Genomic DNA, 26,037 nt, shown 5'->3' with positions numbered 1-26,037 from the left:
CTCGCACAAAACAAATTATGCAACTAAAAACAATAGGGAATAAAGGAAGAGGAAAGAGGGAAGCAGAATTAGTTCACTGATTGTTGGTTAAGTAGTAGAGTGGAGTCAAAGGATTTCATTGAAAATGGGCAAACTATATAGTAAAAGGTTAAGTAAAAAAAAAAAAAAAAAAACTAGGAATAGGGGCATTATAACAGGTGTGAAGGGCAAAGGTTAACACTAGATCAAATATACAAACCTTCCAAAATACCAAAAGAAAATTTTAAAAAATCAAATTAAACACGCCACATAAAGAACGAACCCTGGTAAAAAATACCATATACACAGTAATTTTAACATAAAATATTTAGACAGGTTGTCACCAATATGTTCAATAGACTTAACATACATATTAAAAGAAAAACTATGCTCTACGCGTATTCAGAAAACACTTAAAACAAAATGACAAAGGGGAAGGTGGGAAAAGATGGCGGCATAGGGAGGTGTGGAATTTAGTTAGTCCTGGGGAACTACTAACATATAGCTGGGAAAAACTAGTAAATAGTCTGAAATAACTGTTGGGGGACACCTGGCACTGAATACACATCATACACCAGTCTGGAATGGGTGGAACACCTGAGTTTGCAGCATCAGAACTGTAAGTAAAGTTCCCCAAACTGTGGAGCTGGCGCCCCTCCCCCACTGACATGGCAGGCTGAGCTGATACACTTCCTTGTGGGAAAAAGATGCTGTCTACTTACTAGGAGGAAGGGAAGGTAACTCAACCAAGCTCCAACTATGGTTTTAGTTAACAAATTTGGACTACTGAATACAAGCTATGAGCACAAATAAACCTGGAGCAAGCAGGAAAGAAACCCAGAGGTTTCTCCCAGAAGAGATGAGCTGGGGCTGATGGAAAAAAAAAAACATAAATAAATAAAAACAGAGGCTGCTGGAGTCAGCTGACCTCAGAATACTGTAAAAGGGCTGTTTGCCAAGAAAAGGACACACAGAACTGGGCACCAACTCTGGTTCTTGACTAGTGACTGGGGGGCTGGGGACTGGCTCTGAAAAGGGGATTTCTTTCTTTTTCCTTTTTTTTTCTTTCATTCTATGTAGCTCACTAGAGAAAGCCTCAGGCATATTCAATTGTCAGTGTTAACCCGGGCAAGGGGGGAGTGAAGATAGAAAAAGGAAGAAGTCAAATGTAGGAGATAAATCCCTAAAGGGCTTATCTTCCCTGAGAAAAGGGGGAGGTGGAGCCTAATTCAAGTGGCTGCCCTCCATCAGAGAACTCAGACCCTAGGGCCTGCGGGGTGGTGGGGTGGGACTCACAAAAACAGCTTAAGCTTGGCTTCTGAAACTCTCAGCCCCTGGCAGTGTCAGAGTCTACTGAGAATTAAAGGCAGTGCACCTTGTTATCCCCAGGGAGAGCTGTGGGCTGACAAGTACCTCCTGCTGGACAGGAAAGGAAGAGCACAGAGTCTAGAAGCCTCAGAGGAAATGTGACAAGTTCCTGGGTCTCATCCTCAGGGAAACTTGACACTGATTACACCCTCTTCCTGAGACCTGGGCCTGTCTGGTCTGGGAAAATCTGATTGGGGTAATCGAGGAAACCAGATGCCTGGACAACAAAAAATTGCAAGTCACACTAGGAAAAACTAAAATATGACACAAAGGAACAAACTCGCATTTCAAAGGACATACAGGAGTTGAACAACTAATTTAAGATCTTCAAACAAATATACTAAAGCAATTCAATAAGTTGAGAGATGATATGGCAAAACAGATTAAGAACATATAGAGGAAACTGGGCTAACATAAGGAAGAACTTGAAAGTTTGAAAAAAATTGGCACAACTTAAAGGAATGAAAGGCACAACAGAAGAGATGGAAAACACAATGGAGACATACAACAGCATATCTGAAGAGGCAGAAGAAAGGATTCAGCAACTAGAGGATAGAGGACAGGACATCTGAAATCCTACACAAAAAAGTATAGATAGAGAAAAGAATGGAAAAACATGAGCAGAGTCTCAGGGAACTGAAAGAAAACATGAAGCAACTGAATATATGTGCCAAGGGTGTCCCAGAAGGAGAAGAGAAGGGAAAAGGGGCAAAAAGAATAATGGAGGAAATAATCACTGAAAATTTCCCATCTCTTATAAAAGACATAAAATTGCAGCTACAAGAAGTGCAGCATACCCCAGACAGAACAGATCCAAATAAACCTATTCCAAGACACCTAATAATCAGATTACCAAATGTCAAAGACAGAAAATATGAAAGAAGCAAAAGGAAAGCAATTCATCACATACCAAGGAAGCTCGATAAGACTGTGCAGATTTCTCAGTAGAAACCATGGAGGCAAGAAGGCAGTGGCAGCATATATGTAAGATCCTGAAAAAGAAAAACTGCCAACCAAAAATTCTGTATCTGGCAAAACTGTCCTTCAAAAATGAGGGCGAGTTTAAAATATTTCCAGAAAAACAGACACTGAAAGAGTTTGTAACCAGGAGACCTGCTCTACAAGAAATAGTAAAGGGAGCACTACAGGCAGATAGGAAAAGATAAGAGAGAGAGGTTTGGAAAAGAGAATAGAAATGAAGACTATTCATGAAAGTAAACACAGAGGGGGGGAAAATAAAATAAAATAAAGTAAAATATAAAATAAAATAAATTATAAAATAATATATAAAATAAAACATAAAATACATCAAATTAAGAAAATAATAAAATTAAATAAATTAAGATAAAATAAAATGAGTCAAATCAAGTATGACATATAAATTCCAAAACACCATCATACAGCTGTGCATCACCACAGTTAATTTTTGTTCAATTTTTAGAACATTTTCATTACTCCAGAAAAGAAATAAAGACAAAGAAGAAAAAAAAATGAAAAGGAAACTCAAATCCTCCCATATCCCTAACCACCCCCCTCCACTGCTGACTCATAGTATTAGTATAATACATTTGTTACTGTTTATGAAAAAATGTTGAAATACTACTAACTGTAGTATACAGTTTGCAATAGGTATATATTTTTTCCCTATATGCCCCTCTATTATTAACTTCTAATTGTAGTTCATACATTTGTTCCGGTTCATGAAAGAGATTTCTAATATTTGTACAGTTAATCTCGGGCATTGCTCACCACAAGGTTTACTGTTTTATACATTCCCATCTTTTGATTTCCATCTTTCCTTCTGGTGACATATATGACTCTGAGCTTCCCCTTTCCACCATATTCATGCACCATTCAGCACTGTTAGTTATTCTCACAATGTGCTACCATCACCTCTGTTCATTTCCAAACATTTAAGTTCATCGTAGTTGAACATTCTGCTCATACTAAGCAAGTGCTCCCCATTCTTTAGCCTCATTCTATATCTTGTTAACTTATATTTCATGTCTATGAGTTTACATATTATAATTAGTTCCTATCAATGAGACCCTGCAATATTCGTCCTTATGTGTCTGGCTTATTTTACTCAGTATATTGCCCTCAAGGTTTCATCATCAACCCATTTTTTTTTAAAGATGGTTTTGTTCATCTTTGTTCATCTTTGTTCATCTTTGTTCACACACCATACATTCCAACCTAAGTAAACAATCAATGGTTCCCTGTACAGTCACATATTTATGTGTTTACCACCCTCACCACTATCTATATAAGGACATCTACATTTCTTCACAAAGCAAGAAGAAGGTCAAAGAAGGTAGAGAGGCGAAAAAAAAAGCAAAAAGAAAGGGAGGGGGACATGACAGCTAGGAAGCAGCAAAAGGAAAGATAACCTTAGATCAAAGGAGAATAAAGTCAGACAACACCACCAATGCCAAGAGTCTCACATCCCTCCCCTATGCCCCCCTCTTATCTGCTTTTACCTTGGTATACTGCCTTTGTTACATTAAAAGAAGCATAATACAATTATTCTGTTAATTATAGTCTCTAGTTTACATTGCTTGTATTTTTTGCCCAATACCTCCCTATTTTTAACACCTTGCAAGGTTGATATTCATTTGTTCTCCCTTGTAAAAAAACATATTTGTACATTATATCACAACTGTTAAACACTCTAGGTTTCACTTTATAGAGTCCAAGTCTTTATCTTTTCTCTTTTCTTCTGGTGTCCCACATGCTCCTAACCTTCCTCTTCTGACCATATTCATAGTTATCTTTGTTCAGTGTACTTACATTGCTGTGCTACCATCACCCAAAATTGTGTTCCAAACCTCTCACTCCTGTCTTTTCCTATCAGTCTGTAGTGCTCCCTTTAGTATTTCCTGTAGGGCAGGTATCTTGTTCACAAACTCTCTCATTGTCTGTTTGTCAGAGAACATTTTGAACTCGCCCTCATATTTGAAGGACAGTTTTGCTGGATATAGGATTCTTGGTTGGTGGCTTTTCTCTTTCACTATCTTAAATATATCATAGCGCTTCCTTCTTGCTTGCATGGTTTCTGCTGAGAAATCTGCACATAGTCTTATTAAGCTTCCTTTGTATGTGATGGATCGCTTTTCTCCTGCTGCTTTCAGGATTCTCTCTGTCTTTCACATTTGATAATTCTGATTATTAAATGTCTTGGTGTAGGCCTATTCATATCTATTCTGTTTGGAGTATGCTGAGCTTCTTGGATCTGTAATTTTATAACTTTCGTAAGAGATGGGAAATTTTCATTGATTATTTCCTCTATTATTGCTTCTGCCCCTTTTCCCTTCTCTTCTTCTGGGACACCAATGATACGTACATTCTTGTATTTCATCTTGTCCTTAAGTTCTTTCCCAGAGACATTGCTCATATTTTTCCATTCTTTTCTCTATCTCTTCTTTTGCATGTAGGCTTTCAGGTGTCTTGTTCTCCAGTTCCTGAGTATTTTATTCTGTCTCTTCAGATGTTGTATGTTTCCATTGTGTTTTTTATCTCTTGTGTTGTGCCTTTCATTTCCATAGATTCTGTCAGTTGTTTTTTTGAACTTTCGATTTCTGCCTTATGTATGCCCAGTGTTTTCTTTATAGCCTTTATCTCTTTTGCCATATCTTCTCTAAACTTTTTCAATTGATATAGCATTAGTTGTTTAAATTCATGTATCTCAGTTGAAGTGTACGTTTGTTCCTTTGACTGGAACATAACTTCGTTTTTCTTAGTGTAGGTTGTAGTTTTTTGTTGTTTAGGCATCTGACCTCCTAGGCCACCCCAATCAGGTTTTCCCAGATGAGAACAGGCTCAGGTCCCAGGAGGAGGAAATATTCAGTATCCAGTTTCCCTGATGGTGTGTCATAGAAGACTGACACACCCTGTGCTTTTCTGCCCAGCAGGTGGCGCCTGTCAGCCTGTCACTACAGACTGGTGCAAGGAGGTGTGGCTGGGGGCTGTTTTCCCCAGGCTCTGGGGTCTTGTTCTGAATGGAAGGCAGATAGTAGAGCTGGGCCCCACCTCTTTCCTTTGGGAAGATATGCCCCCTAGAAAGAGGTCATTTGCATATAAATAGATTCTTTGTTTCTCTGACTCGCTATCTCCACCCTTGTCTGGGTCAGAGTGCTGCAAGTTTAAAATGGCTGAGGCTTTGTCTACTGTAGAGCGCTGCAAGCTAAGAATGGTTGAGGCTTTCTCTGCTGAGCCGCCCAGGTTGAGAGAGAGAAAAGGACAGAAAACTCCCAGATTCACCCGTCGGCCAGAGATAGCACCCAATCCTTTGCGCTCCCCATCCAGAGACACATACGTCCCCTGACTCTCCAAGGCCAGTCATCACCAAAAGCCTCCATCTGCTTGTTGGGGATTCACAGTCTGTATTGAGCAGTTTTAACATTAAAACCCCAGTTGGAGCTGGGCTGAGGTATATTTGCTTACTCAGAGAGGGCTGCTCTCTAGCTCCACGAGGCTTCCGTGAGGGGGGGCTCTCGGTATGGGTCCACAGTTTTTACTTACAGATTTTATGCTGCGATCTCAGGCATTCCTCCCAATTCAGGTTGGTGTATGATGAGTGGACAGTCACGTTTGTCTCCCTGCAGTTATTCCAGGTTATTTACTTGTTGTTCCTGTTTATTAGTTGTTCCAGAGGGACTAACTAGCTTCCACTCCTGTCTTTGCTGCCATCTTAGCTCCCTATGTATGTCTTTTGATACCATAAATGGTCTTATTTTTATTGTAGTAACCTCTATCAACCTTTTCCTTTATGGCTACAATGCAGAATTTAAGAAATTCTTTCTTCTCTAGATGTCATGAAGATGAGCTCCTATATAATCTTCTTTAGAAAAGCTTTCTAGCTTTGCCTTCCGTATTTAGACTTCTAATCTAGCAAGAATGGAGAACTCAATTTTGCTTTTTTTCCATATGAATACCCAAATGTCCCAGCACCACTTATTGAAAGCCACATCAGTTACCAATAGCCCATAGTTTGCATTAGTGTTCACTGCTTGTTTTGTATAATCCAATGGCCATTTTTGTAAATTTTTATTTGTCACCTATATACAACCTAAAATTTCCCTTTAACAACATTCTAATAAATAATTCAGTACTGTTGGTTACATTCACAATATTATGCAGCCATCACCACCATCCATTACCAAAATTGTACCATCACACCAAAAAGAAACTCTTATCAATTAAGCATTAATTCACCGTGCCCTACCTGGACCACACCCATGCTAAACTTGTAGTCCAGTTTCTGACTCAATGGATTTGCTTATTCTAATTATTTCTTATCAGTGATATCATAAAATGCTTGTCCTTTTGGCTCATTTCACTCAACACAATGTCCTCAAGGTTCATCCATGTTGTCACATGTATCAGAATTTCATTCCTTTTTATGTAAGAATAATATTCCTTTGTATGTATATACTGAACTACATTTTGTTTAGCCATTCATCTCTTGATGGAAACTTGGGTTACTTGAATCCCTTGGCAACTGTGAATAATGTCACTAGGAACATCATAGAGCAAATATCCATTCTTCCTGATTTCAGCTCTTTTGGTTATATAGCTTAAAAGTGGGATTGTTGGGTCCTGTGATAATTCTATACTTAACTTTCTAAGGAACCACCGAACTGTCTTCTACAGTACCTGCACCATCTTACATTCACAAAAACAATGAACAAGTGTCCCTATTTCTCCATATCCTCTCCAACACTTTATTTTCTGTTTGAGTTTTTTAAATAGTAACCACCCTAAGAGGTGTGAAATGGTATCTCATCATGCTTTTGACTTGCATTTCCCTAATTGCTAATGGTGTGGAACATCTTTTCATGTGCTTTTTGGCCACTTCTGTATCTTCTTTGGAGAAATTTCTATTCAAGTATTTTCCCATTTTTAAATTGGGATTTTTTGTCTTGGTTGTTGAATTATAGGATTTCTTAATCTGTTCTGGATATTAAACTCCTATCAGATATGTGGCTTCAAATGTTTTCCCCAATTCTGTGGGTTATATTTTTACTTTATGATGAAGGCCTTTGATGCATAAAAGATTTAAATTTTGATGAAGATTCATTTATCTATTTTTTTGTTGTTGTTGCTCATGCTTTGGTGTAAATCCAAGAAATCGTTTTCCAACACAAAATACAGAACATGTTTTCCTATGTTTTCACTAGGAATTTTAAAGTTTTGATTCTTATATTTAGCTTTCTGTTCCATTATGGGTTAATTTTTGTATATCATGTGAGATAGGGGTCCACCTTCATCCTTGACATATGGAGGATATCCAATTTTCCTAGCACCATTTGAATCTACATCTAATTGGATATAGATGTGAAGGTTTATTTCTGACTGCTCAATTCGATTGCATTGGTCTACATGTCTGTCCCTGTGTCAGTAACAAGTTGTTTGGATTACTATAATTTTATAATAACTTTTAAAAATGGGAAGTGGGAGTCCTCCAATTTCTTTCTTCTTTTCCAAGATGGTTTTGTCTATTAAGGACCCCTTACTGCTCCATATGAATTTGAAGATGAACATTTCCATTTCTGCAAAGAAGGTTGTTGGACTTTTGATCAGGATTGCACTGAACTTGTAAATTGCTCTGGGTAGATTTGACTCTTGGAGTATTTAGTCTTCCAATCCATCAACAGAGAATATCCTTTGATTTATTTAAGTCTTCTTTGATTTCTTCCATCAGTGTTTTGGAGTTTACTGTATATAAGTCTGTTACATCTTGGTTAAATTTATTCCTAAATATGTAATCTTTTAGTTGCTATTGTAAATTGAATTTTTTTTCTTGATTTCTTTCACAAATTGTTTATACTATTGTAAAGAAATATTACTGATTTTTGTATCATCTCATATCCCACCACTTTGCTGAATTTATTCATTCACTCAAATGTCTTTGTAGTGGATTTTTCAGGATTTACTATATACGGACCATCCACAAAAACGGAAGTTTTACTTCCTCCTTTCTAATTTGGATACCTTTTATTTCTTTTTCTTGCCTAACTGCTCTGGCCACATCTTCCAGTATGATGTTGAATAACAATGGCATCATTGCCTTCTTCCTGATATTAGAGGGAAAGCTTTCCATTTTTCACCACTGAGTATGATGTCAGTGGTGGGTTTATCATATATGCCCTTTATCATGTTCAGCAGTTTCCTTATACTCCTAGTTTTCTAAGAGTTTTTATCCAGAGAGGTTGCTGGGGTTTCTCAAAACCCTTTTTGGCACTCAAACTGACACATTCCACCCCCTGGACCCCAAAATGACATTATCTTTCCAAATACAAAATATATTCATTCCATCACAATATCACAAAAACTTAAATCATTTCAGTAACAAAAGTTAAGTACAAAATCCCATCAAATCAGTTTAGGCTTGGTCAGTCCTAAGGCATAATTCCCCTCTAGCTGTGGATCTGTGAACCTATCCAATTTTCATATGTTGGACCAATTTTCCAACTTTATCCAATTTTCATATGTTGGACCACCCTTGCATACTGGAGATAAATCTCACTTGATCATGGCATATAATTATTTTAATATGCTATTGGATATAGGTTGTTAGTATTTTGTTGAGAATTTCTGTATTATATTCATAAGGGACACTGGTGTGCAATTTTCTTTTCTTGTGGTATCTTTATGTGGCTTTGGTATTAGGATAATGTTGGCCTCGCAGAATGAGCTTAGGAATGTTCCCTCCTGTATTAGTTAGGGTTCTCTAGGGAAACAGAATCAACAAGAGGTATCTGCAAATATAAGATTTTATAAAAGTGTCTCATGAAACTGTGGGTATGCATGAGTCCAAATTCTGTACGGCAGGATGCACAAGTCCAAATTCTGTAGGGCAGGCAGTGAAATGGCAATTCTGATGAAGGTATCTGATGAACTCCTCAGGAGAAGCTGGCTAGCCAAAGAAGAAGTGAAAGTTTTCTCTTTCCTTCCTTAAAAATCTTCAACTGATTGGATTAAATCCAGCTGACTGAATTCTTTCATTGAGGAACATACTCCCTTCATTGATGTAATTAGTCACAGATGCAGTCAAGTGACTGATGATTTAATAAACCAGCCTTCTGGTTTATTAACCAGCCACAAATGTCCTTGCAGTAATGGTTAGGCCAGTGCTTGTTTCATCAGACACATGGGCACCATTCACCTAGCCAAGCTGATACATAAGCCTAACCATCACACCTCTTCTTCAACTTTTTTAGACGTTTGAGCAGGATTGGTATTAATTCCTTGAATGTTTAGTAAAATTCACCTGTGCAGCCATCTGGTCCTGGATTTTTCTTCATTGAAAGGTTTTTGGTTAATGATTCAATCTCTTTACTAGTTACTGGTGTATTCAGATATTCTATTACTTCATGAGTCAGTGTAGGTAGTTTGTGTGTTTCTAGGAATTTGTCCATTTCATCTAGGTTACCTAATTTGTTAGTAAACCGTTGTTCATAGTATCCTTTTAAAATACTTATTTTTGTGGGATCAGTAGTAAAGTCCCCCTTTTCATTTCAGAGTTTAGGTATTTGCATCCTCTCTGTCAGTCTAGTTAAAGATCTGTTGGTTTTATTTATCTTTTCAATGAACCAATTTTTGGTTTCAGTTGATTGATTTGAGATTTTTCTTCATTTTTTAATATAAGCACTTAAAGCTGCAAATTTTTCTCTCAGCACTATCCCATAAATTCTACTTTGTGTTTTCATTTTCATTCACCTCAAGATATTTCCTAATTTCCCTGTGATTTTTTCTTTTACCCATTAGTTGCTTAAGAGTCTACATATGGGAATTTTCAGTTCTTCCTGTTATTGATTTCTAGTTTCATTCCATTGTAGTCAGAGGTAATACATTGTATTATTTCAATTTTTCTTTTTAATTTATTGAGACTTGTTTTGTGACCTAACATATGGTATATTCTGGAGATAATCCACATGCACTAGAAAGAATGTGTATTCTGTTGCTGCTTGGTGAAGTGTTCTCTATATGTCTGTTAGGAGTAGATGGTTTAGCGTATCATTCAAGTCTTCTACTTCCTTACTGATCTTCTGTCTAATGTTTTATCCATTATTGAAAGTGGTGTATTGAAGTCTCCTGCTGTTAATGTACAACCATCAGTTTCTCCCTTCAAATCTATCAATATTTGCTTCATATATTTTAGCATTCTGCAATTATGTGCATATATTTATAATTGTTCTGTCTTTTTTTTAGTTGAACCTTTATCAGTAAACAGTGATCTTCTCTGCCCCTCACAATAGTTTTTTACTTAAAGACCATTTTATATTAGTATTGCTACCCCAACTCTCTGTTGGTTACTATGTACATGGTATATATTTTTTTCATCCTTTCACTTTCAACCTGTTTTTGCCTGAATTAAGGTAAGTCTCTTGTAAACAGAATATAGTTGAGACAGGCTTTTTATATCCATTCTGCCAATTTTTGACTTGAGAGTTTAATCCATTAACATCTGAGTAAGTTCTGATAACGCAGGTTTCCTTCTTCCATTTTGTTATTTGGTTTTTGTAACTCATATATCTCTTGTCTATCAATTCTTCTGTTAATGCCTACTTTCACATTTTTTTTTTGTGGTGTATCATTTTTAGACCCTTCTCACTCTTTCTGTGTATATATTTCATATATTTTCTTTGTGGTTAATCATGGGGCTTGGCTTAAACTTAACATCTTAAATCTGTAACATTCATGTTTGATTTGAGATCAAAATGACTTCAATAGCATATACATACAATGTTCCTATACCCCTCTCTCCCTTTACCTTTTTGATTTCCATTACAAATGATATCTTTATCCACTGTATGTCTAAAATTACATATTTATCATTGCATTATATGTATTTGCATTTAGAAAATGTAAGAAGTAAAAAGTGGAGTTAAATAAAAAACACAATATCACTGAAATTTATAATTATCCATATGGTTACCTTTACTAGAGGTCTTTATTTCTTTATGCCATTCTGACCCACTGTCTAGTGTCCTTTACTTGCAGTCTGAACAACTGCCTTTAGCATTGCTTATAGGGGAGGACTAGTAGCAACAAATTCCCTCAACTTTTGTTTATCTGGGAATGTCTTAACCTCTCCCTCATTTCTGAAAGACAATCTTGCTGGATATAAAATTCATGGTTGGCAATTGTTTTCTTTAGCACTTTGTCTCACTGTCTTCTTCCCATCATTTCTGAGAAGAAACTGGTATTTAATTGTATTGTGACTCTCTTGTAGAAAACACATTGCTTTTATCTTGCAACTTTCAGAGCTCTTTTCTTGTCCTTGGCATTTGACAGTTTGACTAAATACGTGTCCAGGTGTGTTCCTCTCCAAGTCTGGGGTTCATTGCCCTTCTTGAATATGCATATTCATGTCTTCCATTAAATTTGCAAAGTTTTCAGACACTATTTCTTTGAATACTCTTTCTGCCTCTTTCTATCTGTCTTCTCCTTCTGGGACTCCCATAATGCATATATTGGTACTCTTGATGGTATATCACAGGTCTTTTAGGCTCCGTTCAATTTTTTAAATTCTTTTTTCCTTCTGCACCTCCTGAATCATTTCAATCATCTTCTCTTCAAGTTCACTGACTCTTTCTTCTGCCAGCTCCAATTGCTGTTAAAACCAGCTCAGGAATTTTTCATTTCTGTTACAGTGATCTTCAACTTGAGTATTTCCATCTAGTACCTTTTTAAAATTTCTATCTCTTTATTGAGATTCTCATATTGTTCATTAATCGTTTTTCTCATATTCCTTAGTTATTTCTCTGTGTTTGCCTTTACCTCCTTGAGAATATTGAGGATGGTTTTTAGAAAGTTTTTATCCAGTATGTCCAAAGTCAACATGAGAAAGTTAAATAGTAAGTTAATCTTACTTATGAGAATTGAGGTAAAATCCTAAATACTAACAAACTGAATCCAGTCGTGTATTTAAAATAATATGTAATGAACAGGATGGGAATTAATATTAATGCTCCTCCACATTAACAGAATAAAAGGGAGACCATACTGCCATTCCTAAGAAAGAGGCCAAGGAAAGAAAGAAAGCAGCAGAAAGGAAATAAAAGTATTTGATAAAATTTAACACCCATTCATAATTAAAAAACTCTTAGGAAACTAAAACAAGAAAGGAACTTTATTAACTGGATAAGAAAATTTTAAAAACACCCAACCTACAGCAAAAATCATAGTTGATAGTGAAAAACTGGAAACATTCTTTTAAAAGTTAAGTACAAGACAAAATTAATATCATTGTCTCCATTCAAAAATATAATGGAGGTTCTAGCTAGTAAAATAAGAAAAGAAAAAGAAAGTTTAAAAAGGTTCCAAAAGGGAGGAAACAAATTGTTATTCACAGATAGGAATCCTTACACCAAAAAATCTAAAATACTCTATAGAAATAATGAGAGTTCGGTAAGGTTGCCAGATACAAGATCAACACAAAATCTTTATATTATTTGTACACCAGCTACAATTAGGAAATGTAATTATTAAAAATACCATTTATAATAGCAACAAAAATACAAAATATCTCTGAAATGTATGACTTTTTAAAAGAATATTATAAAACTTCATTGAAAGACATACTATATTTCACTGACTTTAAGACATATTCAATTTTAAAACACTAAGGAAATTAAAACACTGCAATCAAACTATGACCAAATGATAAAAAGCCTTTGATTGTGAGATATATCCCAATTTCAAAGACAGAAAATTCTTTTAAAAATAATAAAATCTATCTCAGAACCAATGCAACAAATTAAGAAGTAAATTTAAAAACTAAAGTCTCAAATAAATGGAAAGGTATTATTATCCCAGCCACAAAAAAAATTAGTATATATTTAAGATAGCAATCCTCCCGCAAATTAACCTATAAATTCAATATAATTCTAAACAAAGTCTCAACAATGTTTTCCAGAGAACTTAACAAACTGGTCCCAAAATTCATATGGAAGAATAAAGTACCAAGAACTATAGTCAAGATAATACTGAAGAAAAATGTAAGGGAAGAAAGCAAAAGCCTTGTATAAAGGTACAGTGTTTAAAAACAGTGTAGTACTGGCACAGGATCAATAAAAAATCATTAGAATGGGATAGAGTACAAAACAAATCCATGAGTATATGGAAACTTCACATGGAACATAAGTGGCATTATTAATCAGTGGAGAAAGATTAACTATTCAATAAATGGTGCTGGGTCACCTGTCCACATATAAAAAGTTAAAATTAGATTCTTGTATCACATGCAAAGATGAATTCTAGAGGGTTTAAGAATATAGGGAGAAATGGGGGAAAAAAGTAAATCAAAGAAATGGCAGATGAAGAACAGTCACTGGAAATAATATAACAAAACAAGATTCATTTATTTATTCATTCAACCAATACTCAGTTAAGCATGTACTATGTATCTGGTATTGCAGACATTGAAGAGATAATGATGCATAACACAAAGTCCCTGCTCTCATTGAGCTTACAGACCAAATATAATTGCCTTATATTTTAAAAAACTTAATGAAACAGTCAGTTTCTAAAGGGATTGATACATACATAGACTTTTCTGGAAAGACTCGCAAGAAACTAGAAATAACAGTGATGTTTGTGGGGAAGGTAGCTGGGGAGCTGGGGGACACATTAGCAAGGAGATTGTTTTACAGTATGAACTTCCTTTTGTAACTTTTTAATTTTGTATCATACCCATGGTACCTATTTGAAGGAATTTATCTTAAAACAAAAATACAGAGTTGTGCAACAGTGAAACAGGTTGTCCTGTACTTAACCAGAGGCTGAAAGCCCTCTATTAGGGATATTATTGAAGGAATTGTTCTGAGAGAGAGGGGCTAGTAAATTAATTATCCTCCAACAAGTCTCAACTACATGATTCCATGAATTTCTATTATCCCCTTGTGATGTGGCTCCTATGACATCCAGAATACAGTGTCCTAACTTGTTTGATAACGATGCAGAATCATAAAATGGAGGTAAAAGTAACCTTATTCCCAGCACTAATGGATGCCTCAGGTCACGGAAGGTTTTGTAATTTGATGACCATAAGTAGCTATCCACATTAAACAGGAACTGTGCATTTATTCATCTTCATTTGTGTACACATAGCAAGCAGAGTGCCTAGCAAACTGCTGGCAAGTATACTCTGTGGTAGGCAGTCTTCTAAGATGGCTCCCAATGATACCTATCTTCTGGTATTCACAACGTATGTAATTCTTCTTGAATATGGGCTGGACTTAAGTGAACTGTTTCTAACAAACAGACTACAACAAAGGTCATGTGTTATCACTTCCCTGATTTGGTTATGAAAGACTGTGATTCCTAACTCACTAAGAGACTCTATTGCCTTCTCAGTTTATCCACTTAGATAAAACAAGCTGCCAAGCTGGAAACAAAGCAAATAATTCAGGGCAACCTCTGACCAATAACCAACAAGGAAGTGAGGTCCTCAAATCAACAACCCACAAGGGACTGAATTCTAACAATCATTTGAGTTGGAAGCAGATTCTTTCCCACTTGGTCTTGAGATGACTACAATCCAGCTAAAACCTGATTGTGCCTATAAGGACTCTGGATTAGAGGACCCAGAGAAGCAGTGCCCAGATTCCTGACTCACAAAACCATAAGGTAATAATTATGTGCTGTTTTAAGCCACTAAATTCAGGGTAATTTTGTATCATACCCATGGTACCTATTTGAAGGAATTTATCTTAAAACAAAAATGGTACCTTTTTTAGTAGTAATCTTTCTACTAACCTGAAGAGCAGAGGTTCCAAGAGCTTACTTTGAGTGGAGTTGTAATCTCTGATGTAGAATTATTAGCATTTTTCCACTTAATACAGGAAATGCCACAGGCTTTTCAAAGTGTAAACCATTTTAAATGTTGTTATCCCATTCTACAGAGATTCCCGAAAGCATAATGTACGGTTTCATAATCTCTCAAAAAATGTCTCAATGCTTTTTAGCACTACCCAAGAAGTGCAGGCAAAGCCCCTAAATATCCTCTCTAATGTGTGTTTTTTAAAATAATTTCATGGGATATGATAGATACTGAAAGACAAATAAGTTAGGGGGTTATGGAGTTAAAATTATACATGTTCCTTCATCATAGCCCAAGCTATCAAACTGGCATGAAACTTTTAGAGCCTAGTCATACTTTTATAGACTCATTTCTTGCCACATTTGGCTCTTAATATCTAGTTGTACTGGACTATTTAGTTCCAAAAGAATTAAATATTTTCATGTCTTAGATCAGGCTATTGTTTTTACCTGGAACTTCATTCCCTCATTCTCCCTCTTGCAAACACCCAATTCAATCCTGGCAATTCAATTCAAATAATCCCTTGGTGGCATTTTGGACCTACTTCTTCCCTTCTCTTCTCTCTGCAGAACTAAAAATTAGCTTCCTCCAAAGAAGTCCTTTTATACTCTCTTTATAGATCTTGGTTGTTTCCATCTCTGAATAATTATTTTTTTAAGTGCTGCAACTGTACCTTATCTAGCCTTGTATCTCCAGCACTGTTCAATTCCTGGTACAGAACAGGTATTCAAAATATGTTGATCATGTACATATAGGAATGACAAAGCAATCTGAACATCAAAGATGAATGACAATGAAAAGATATAGCTAGGTACTTATATAAAAGTAAGTTACAGTAAAACCAGGAATCATATTAATTTTAATATAATATGATCTTGGAACATATAGTAAAGAATATTTTCCTTAGTTATTACTTAGATTACTCATATAATTTGTATGACAAACACACAAGACAGCAGTATTAAATTAATTCTCTGGCAGTGGTATAAATACACTACTTAAATTTTTTCCAATACCTCTTTATTGTGAATGCTACCTTGAATTCCTATAAAAATGAGAGAATATTTTCAATCAAATATTTAAGAGTTTACATTACTGCTGCACACCTATATCACACATTTCAAAAACCAGTAAAATGGCCAAAGGTCACATACCAGATGATACTGATCCATTTCTGGGATTCCGTCTTCATTTGTCTCAAATTTCTGACTTTGAACAGAAAGCTGTAAAATAAAATTAGAATGAATAAATTCCCCACGTATCAAACAAAATACTGATCTTACAGGAGAGTCAAATATGGAACTATTCAGATTCCAGTGAGTAGAGAACAGTGCATATAAACAAAGTACACTAATTCTTGCAACATAAAGGCATTTGGGGCAGTTTGAAGTTGTAAGTACCCCAGAAAAGGTAATGTTCTTTTAATCCATTCCTGTGGGTGCGGACCTATTGTGGGTAGGATTAGTTATTTCAACTGAGATGTGATGCACCTCATTCAAAGTAGACCTTAATCCTCTTACTGGAGTCCTTTTAAGAGGATAAAAGCCACAGAGAAACTAAGAGATGAAATTCAGAGAAGTGCTGAGAGAAGCTGAGAGGAAGCCACTGAAGCCAGAAGTTGGAAGCAATGAAACCAGGGAAAGAAGGACAAACAGACTTCACCATGTGCCTTGATATCTGCAGAGGAGCTCAAGATCACCAGTAGCCAGTCTTCAGAGAAGGTATCATCCTGTTGATACCTTAATTTGGACATTTTTAATGGCCTAGGAACTGTAAGCTTCTAAGTTAATAAATCTCCACTGCAAAAGCCAACCATTTCTGGTATACTGCATTTCATCAGTGTTAGCAAACCAAAACAACATTCATAACAACTACTTGTTCACAAGCAGCCAAATGGTTCCTGGGGTTCCTAAAGTATCAACCAGAGTTGATGCACACACTATAAGTACATTAACACTTCCTCACCTTACAAGGAAATGAATTAAAACTTAGTAGCCTATATCATGTTGGCTTCGCCAATATTCATAAAATAGTACAAAGAAAATAAATGAGGAATATTTCTTCCCAACCTAATAACTAACCTGTGGTTAATAAACACACACTAAACTTTTAAGAACTATTAAATATGGAGGATTTCTTACATTCACAAAGATATTCTGAACCCCATGTTCAGGCCAACCAATAACCACTTGTGCACTATGCAGAAACCCATCCATATTATTTATTAAGCAAATCCTATACAACTCATAATTTCATCTGTAAATATTTTAGTATGTATCAAATTTGACACAATCACAATATCATTATCATAAACAATCTTAATGTCTTTAATATCAAATATCCAATGTCCAAATTTCCCATCATGTCATAAATATCTTAATTTTTTATAGTTTATTTGAATCTGGATCCAAATAAGGTCCACACATTTTAATTAAAAAGTGAATAAAAGGACTTTCGGTCCCTTGTGGCTCTTCTTTAAGTGTAATTATAAAGCCTGGAAATAATACAAAACACAACCAAAGGAGAACTCTAAAGGATAAACAAGGTAGACAAACTGGTTAGAGACACCAGGAATGGAAGAAGAACATAGCAACAGGGTGTCTTAACATTCCCTCCCTCCCCTACAAATCCAGTGTCTCCTGATCCTCAAGTTTGGAAGAGAAAGTAGCCAAAATAGGCTCATTCCTTCTCTGTATTTAACAGGAGTGCCACCAACACCAGGTGAGCCCAGAAAAAAACACACCAAAAGGGATCAATCCGAATTCTCGCTGACAGTTAAGTGGCCAGAGGAAATATTCTCTTTACTCACCAGTACTGTGACTCCCTTCTGCCACCCAGAAACACCACAAGGCCAGAGGTAACAACAAAGCTAATCACACCACAAAAAGCAGATGACCCAAGAAGGATACTCTGACCCCCAAAGGTAGGAGGATAGACCCAAAACAAACACCCAGCCTAGGAAGTGCTCTCCACCTGCCACAAGGGGGGGGACCTGCCACAAGCACTCAGCATTGGGAACTTCAACAGGCCAGAGACTCCATTCCCATACTTAGAGACACCAGGCAACTCAGCATGGGAAGCCCTTTGCACTCCCACAAGCAGCACCAGCTGCAAAACCAGAGGCAAGCAAATCAAAGTAGACCACAAAGGTTCTAAAAATTAGATTGCCATTAAAAGCACACCCAAGGAATTCTGGTCAAACAAGATGTTGGCATAAGGTGCTCCAGGGTGCTGCCACCCCCCACAGAATCTTTTGCCCAACTACCAAAACTGGTAGAGCCACCTGCCTCAAAACTCCAGAAAACAGTTAAAAGGTTACAGTAACTAGGCTAGTGCTGAAAGAAGGAAAAGCAGCCTGAAAAATGGTAGGTAAAGCTCGTGGTGTCCTTGCTAGACCATACCCCAATCCCACCCAATGCAGTGTGGAGTCAGCAATTGTGACATTGTGGGTATCTGGCCTTGTTTCAGAGGAAGTATATAATGGGGTACCCATTTGTCAGGGCCAATCTATACAAAGGGAGCCTTAAGACTGAACCAAGAAACTTCTCACCTTCACATAATTTGTCCTGAAGTCAGAGAAGCAGACTGCAGAGAACTAAGGCAAAATAAGAAACAATTAAATAAAAGTAGCTTGAAGTAAAGGACTACCTGCATTAAGTCATACAACAGAGCCCCCAGGAGGGGTCAAAAGTCTAATTCAGTGGGAGAAGACGAGGCACTCCAACTACTATAAAGCATAAACAGGGGGATCCCTAAGGCATGAGCAAGCACAAGCCCAGGAAAAGAAACAACCTCCACAGCTCCGTGCAGGCTCGTAAGACATTAGAATTCACATTTGTCTTGGGCTGATCTTTATGATAGGGGGAGCTAAGCTCTGATAGAAACCATGAGACAAAGCAGAGCCAATCTGGAAGGACCATGAAAAGTGATTTATGCTTAGTTATATTTGTTTTTGTTACCTCCTGTCACCCAAGGAAATCTCTGTTATATCACAAGAGGAATACACACTTAAGGAATGGAAAGCTCAGGGACAAATTCACAAAGTAACCACTATAAAATATTAAAACAAATAGCTTGCAACAAAATATTGCATGACAAACAAAGATATAAGAAATGATGGTCCATCCAAAAAGGACAAAACAAAAATCCAGAAACCATCTACAAAGATGACCAAACTTAGGACATTCCAAACAAGGACCCTTTAAAAATGATCTCAATGCTCAAGGAGATAAAGGAAAACACAGAGACAAAAACTAAAGGACACAAGAAAAAAAATGAATGAACAATATGAAGCATCTCTTTGAAATGATCAATAGGAATCAAACAAATATACTGGAGCTGAAGATAACAATAACTGAAAAGAAAAGTTCCCTAGAGGGTTTCAACAGCAGATTGGAGCTAGAAGAAGAAACAAACCATGATTTCAAAGACAAAACAATTAAATGATTCAGGAGTAGGAACAGAAAGAAAAAAGAATTTTAAAATGCAAACAGAGTCTAAGAGACCTGTGGAACACAATCAAGTGTACCAATAAATGCATTCTGGGAGAGAGAAAGGGACAGAAAACCTCACCAATTTAAGAAAAAACATGAAGATGCACATTCAAGAAGCCTAAAGAAACCCAAATAAGGTAAACACAAAGAGAACCACATCCAGACACAAAGAAATCAAACTTTCCAATGCCCAAGATAGGGAGAGAGTTCTAAAGGCTTCAAGAGAGAAGCAATGAGTTATGTACAAAGGAAACCCAGTAAGATTAAGTGCAAATTTCTCATCAGAAACTACAGAGGCATGAGGCAATGGTAGTAAATATTTACAATGCTGAAAGAAAACAACTGCAACCAAGAATTTCATATCTGGCAAGATTTTCTTCCAAAAATGAAGAAGAGTTTAAGACATAACCAGATTAACAAAAAAAAAAAAAAGTTGAGGTAGTATGCTACCACTAGACCTGTCCTACAAGCAATGCCAAAGGAAATTCATCAGGCTGAAAAGAAAGGACACTAGACAGTTAACCAAAGCAGCATAAAGAAATAAAGACCAAACAGCATCAACATGGTAATGTAAGATATCCCCTGAAAACCCTCCCTAGAGATTCAGCAAATAAAAGGACAAATCTCACTTGCTTAGAACTCTGGGGGAAGGCAGAGTGGAGAAGGATTCCATAAACAGTGAATAGAAGAAAGAGAAAAATATCAGGAAGGAAATTTCATCCTGGGCCAGCTGGTCCTCTTCCCTCCCCCCTCACTTGGTCCCACTCAACTTGGGAAGTGCTAAGAGGCTGCGACCAGGATATCTCCCACCTCCCACCAGTGACACAGACTATAAAGCCACTCAAAACAGTCAGTCAGAATCCCATACATATCCAGAGCCACAGACCCATATCCACAGAGAACCAGGGCAGAACTCAAGACGGTGAGGAGTACTGAATACAAAAGGGCCCCCAGGAGGAGCTTACAAAATGGAGGATCAAAGACGAAACAGCGGACCCTACTTCTCTCCCAAAAGCAGCAAGTAGCCAAGCAAAAATGGTCTGATTCAACTGATGGGAAAGCAGGAACCATGAGAGATCAATACAACATCCAGGGAAGTGAGGGATGAACAAACTGTGATTCCCTCCGTGCTCTTGGTGCCCATCCCTCACCCTACAGGGAAGCAGGAGCAGGCACCTGACCCTTGTTAGAGGATGGATGAGGACTGGGATGGCTGCGGCAACCTCTGCCCCAAGTACACAGGGGGACACAGCCTAACAGTGAGCCAGATATTGGCCAACAAAGTGAGAACACGGGATCACCAGAGTTTCAACCCCTCCCAGTAAGACATCACTGGGTACCACTGTTTTGACTGCTGCAGAGGGGGATATGGCAAAAAGCCATAACAATCTGCCTTCATAAGGCTGACAGGAATAGATAGCCAGAGAGTGCTATCTACTGGAAAGCTGGAAAGTACAAGGAAAAAAAAGGAGAAAAAAAAGGATTTTTGGAGTCTTTCCAGACCCTCTCCCACTGGATCCAGCTTATATCCCCCTGGATGAGTAGTTGGCCTTGTTTTGGCCTTGTTGAAACACTGATGATTCAACAGTCAAAGAAGAGCCTTAATACAAACCCAATCATCAACAAAATCCTAGATGAAAGAATAAACTCATCAAGATAATCAGATGAACAGGTATCAGCAAAAAACCAAAAGGTATACAAAACACAGGAGGATAGGACCGAAAAGGAAAAAATTTAAAAGTCAGAGGACACACAGAAATAGAACTAATCAAAGCTGTTGAAACAAATCTCCTAAACAAATTCAACAAGATATATAAAGAGATAAAGGATATCAAGAAGACACTGGGAGAGCATAAAGAAGAATGTGAAAGTATACAAAGAAAAATAACATCTTACAAAAATGAAAGACACCATAGATGAAACTGAAAATACACTAGAAACACGTAACAGCAAATTGGAAGAGGGAGAAGAAAGGATCACTGAGCTAGAAGACAGAGCATCCGAATTTGAACAAAAGAACAAAAGGAGAAAAGAATGGAAAAATTTCAGCAGGGTCTCAGAGAAATGACTGACAACATGAAGTGCACAAACACATTATGGGGTCTCAGAAGGTGACAAGAAGGGTAAAGGGCCAGAAAGAAAATCTGAGGAAATAATGGCCCAAAATTTCCAAACCCTTATAAAAGGAATATGCAAATACAAGAAGCCCAATGGACACGACAAAGAATAAATCTGAAGAGACACACTCTAAGACACACACTAATCAGAATATTATATACCAAAGAGAAAGAGAATTCTAAAAACATCAAGATAAAAGGGATTCACCACCCTTGAGGGAAGCCAAATAAGACTAGGTGCTGGTTTTTCATCAGAAACTAAGGTGGTGAGAAGGCAGTGATACTATATACTCAAGATACTGAAAGAGAAAAATTGCCAGCCAAGAATTCTTTATCCGGCAAAGTTGTTCTTCAAAAATGAGGGAGCTGTACACTTGCTTTATGTCTCATTTTAAATTAATCATTAAGGGAACACAGTATTTTTAACTCTGCCAATACCTATAGAGGCCTGTTGCCATATTTATATTTTATGGAATTTTTGTCCCCAATAAAGGCAGGAATATACTTTTCCCCTAACTGAATTGGTGTAATGTGTTCTTGGTTATCACAATGCTCATGGACTTTGGGACTTTGAATTGCTAAATATTCATGAAAAATTATGATACATCCAGGGTGTTATCAACCACATAAAAATATACGCTCAGTTGTTGTATACACATAAAGGACCAAGAAGGATATTTCAAACTGTAAACTGCTTGTGAATCTGGATGACTCTTATGTTTTTTGCATCTTCTGTATTTCAGTTTTCTACATTGCACAATTAATTTTCAAAAGTTTGAAAAAATTTTAAAACCTTAAAAAAAGAAGGGGAGTTAAAATATTCACAGATAAACAGAAATTCGTTAACAACAAATCTGTCCTACAATACTAAAGGAATTTCTGCCAGCTGAAAGGAAAACACAGGAGAGAGAGGCTTGAAGGAGAGTATACAAATGAAGATTATCAGTAAGGGTAACTAGAAGGATAAAAAGAAAGAAAAATAAATATGACAAATAAAAGTCAAAGGCTAGAATTGTTGGATTAAGTACTACTTTAAAATAATAATATTGAATGTTAATGGATTAAACTTCCATATTAAAGACAAAAACTGACAGAATGGATAAAACAATATGATACATCGATATGCCATACCCAAGAGACTAAAATTAGACCCTAAGATACAAATAGGTTGAAAGTGAAAGGACAGAAAAAGATACTCCAAGCAAACAATCACAGTAAAAAAGATGGGGCAGCTATACTAATTTTAGACAAAACAGACATTAAATACAAAAATGTTATGAGACAAAGAAGTAAGTTAAATATTAATAAAAGGGGCAATTCACCACAAAGAAATGACAACCAGATCAGGTGCCCCAAAGCACATGAGGCAAGCCCTGGCAAAACTGAAAGGAGTAATAGAAATCTCTACAATAATAATTGGAGACTTCAGCACACCACTCTCTTCAACGGACAGAACTTCTAAACCGAGGATCAATAAGGGAACAGAGAACCTAAATAATAAGATAAATGAAGCAGACTTAACAGATATATATATAGAATACTGCACCCCAAAACAGAAAGATACACATTCTTCTCAGATGCTCACAGAACATTCTCCAGGATAGACCACCTGCTGGGGCACAAAACAGGGCTTAATAAATTAAGAGAGACTGAAATTATACAAAGCACTTTCTCTGATCATAACGGAATGAAGCTAGAAATCAGTAAGAGCTTGAGAACTGGAAAGTTCACAAACACACTCTTAAGCAATCAGTGGGTCAAAGAAGAAACTGCAAGGCAAATTAATAAATATCTCAAGATGAATGAAAACTAGAATACAACATATCAAAACTTACATGATGCAATGAAGGCAGAGCTGAAAGGGAAATTTATAACCATAAATGCCTACATGAAAAAAGAAGAAATAACTAAAATCAAAGACCTAACTGAACACTTGCAGAAACTAGAGAAAGAGCAGGAAAAAATGCAAGAGCAAGCAGAAGGAAAGAAATAAAAAAGATTAGAGAGGAAATAAATGAAACTCAGGATAAAAAAAAGAGAGAGAGAGAGAGAATCAATAAAACCAAAAGTTGGTCCTTTGAGAAGACCGATAAAATTAACAAAACTTTCCTTTAGTGACAAAGACAAAAAGAGAGAAGATGCAAATAAATAAAATCAGAAATGACAGGGAGTTCATTACTGCAGACATGGAAAAAATAAAAAAATTTCCTGAGAGAATACTATGAAAAACTGTCTACTTACAATATGCCAACAAACTATACAACTTAGATGAAATGGACAATTCCTAGAAACACGGGAACAATCTACACTGACTCTAGGAGAAATACAAGATATCAAGAAACCAATCACAAATAAAGAGACTGATCATCGAAAACCTCCCAACCACAAAAAAAAGCCCAGGACCAGGTATCTTCACCCAGATGAATTGAAAGCAAGGATTAGAACAGACATTTGTACACTGATATTCATAACAGCATTATTCACAATTGCCAAAAGATGACCCAAGTATCCATCAACCGATGAATTGATAAACAAACTATAGTATATACATACAATGGAATATCAGACATCTGTAAGAAGAAATGAAATCCTGAATCACACAATAACATGGATGAATCCTGAGGACATTACGTTGAGTGAAGTAAGTCAGTCACAAAAAGGACAAATAATGTTTCATCTAACTAATAAGAACTAATTATAATATGTAAATTCACAGACATAAAATCTAGAATATAGGTTACCAGGAGATAGAATGAGGCTAGAAAATGTAGAGCAGTTGCTTAATATGTGCAGAATTTTTAACTAGGTTGAATTTAAATGTTAGAAAGGGATAGAGTTGATGATAGCACGTTAAGGTAAGTGCAAATAACAGCACAGAATTATGACTGTGATTGCAGGTGAAACAGGAAGTTTAGATACATATGTCACCACAAGGAGAGCTAGAGAGAGGTTAAAACATGGGATAACACAGTGAATGCTGTGGTGGATGATGACTATGATTAACAGTACAAATATTAAAAAGTTCTTTCATGAACTAGAACAAATGTATGTCACTATCACAAGGACTTAATAATAGAGTGGTATATGGAGGAAAATGTACCTATGGCAAACTATGGACTGCAATTAACAGTAATATTTTAATATTCTTTCATCAACACAAATGTACCAAACCAATGCTAGGGGTCAATAATAGAGAGGGATAAAGGGTAAGGGATATTATAGGTCTTTTTTTTTGTTTTTTTTACTTTTTGGGATAATGAAAATGTTTTCAAATTGATTGTGGTGATGAATGTACAACTATGTGATGATACTGTAAGCCAATAATTGTATACACTGGATGGATTGTATGGTACATGAACATACGTCAATAAAATTGCATTTAAAAAAAGAAATAAAGACCTCCAGTAAAGGTAACCATATGGGTAATTATAAATGCCAATAATTTTTTATTGTATTTTTTGGTATATATCTCCACTTTTTACTTCCCATACTTTCTAAAATGCAAATGCATAAACAGCAATGATAAATCTATTGGTTTTGGAAATACAATGTATGAGGATATAATTTGTAACAAGGACAACAAAAGGTAGGGGGATGGAGAGATTTAAGAACACGTGTATACTTACACTGTTGAAGATGGCATCAAAACAATCATGATAATTATAGATTTAAGATGTTAAAATTTAGCTCAATGGTAACCAAAAAGAAAATATTAGAAAAATATATAGAGAGAGAAATAAGAAGGTACTCAAACTAGTACAAAACAAAAAGTGAAATAAATATCAAAGAAGGCATTAATGGAAGAACTGATGGACAAAGAACGAGTAAGACTCAAAAAGAAAAATAACAAAATGGCAGAACAAAGTCCTGCATTAACAGTACTCACTTACAGTGGATTGAACTCTCAAGTCAAAGGAAGAGAGTGGCAGAATGGATAAAAAAGCATGACCCAACTATATAAAGTCTGCAAGACACTCACCTTAAATTAAAAGACACAAGTAGGCGGAAGGTGGAAGAAGAAGAAGAAAAATATATATATATATACACAAACACACACACACATATATATATACACACACACATACACACGCACACACTATATAAATAGTGTATATAAATAGTGAAAGAGAGCTAGGGTAGCTATACTAATAGACTTTTAAGCCAAAACTGTGAGGTAAGCTGAGGAAGGTAATTATATGCTGATAAAGAGGTC

The 26,037-nt window shown here is 36.2% G+C and overlaps 1 protein-coding gene across 1 annotated transcript in view; it reads right to left on the bottom strand.

Annotated features, from left to right (window-relative positions):
* STK31 (serine/threonine kinase 31) overlaps positions 1-26,037 on the bottom strand; it is a 165,222-nt gene that overhangs the window by 10,157 nt on the left and 129,028 nt on the right. The window contains exon 23 of the mRNA XM_037837525.1: positions 16,369-16,437. Coding sequence (XP_037693453.1) covers positions 16,369-16,437 — 69 coding nt within the window. The remainder of the gene's footprint in view (positions 1-16,368; positions 16,438-26,037) is intronic.

This window comes from Choloepus didactylus, chromosome 5, assembly GCF_015220235.1.
Source record: "Choloepus didactylus isolate mChoDid1 chromosome 5, mChoDid1.pri, whole genome shotgun sequence".
Classification (NCBI taxonomy): Eukaryota; Metazoa; Chordata; class Mammalia; order Pilosa; family Megalonychidae; genus Choloepus; species Choloepus didactylus.
Note: the sequence above shows the minus strand (reverse complement) of the source record. Positions and strands in the feature narration are given on the sequence as shown.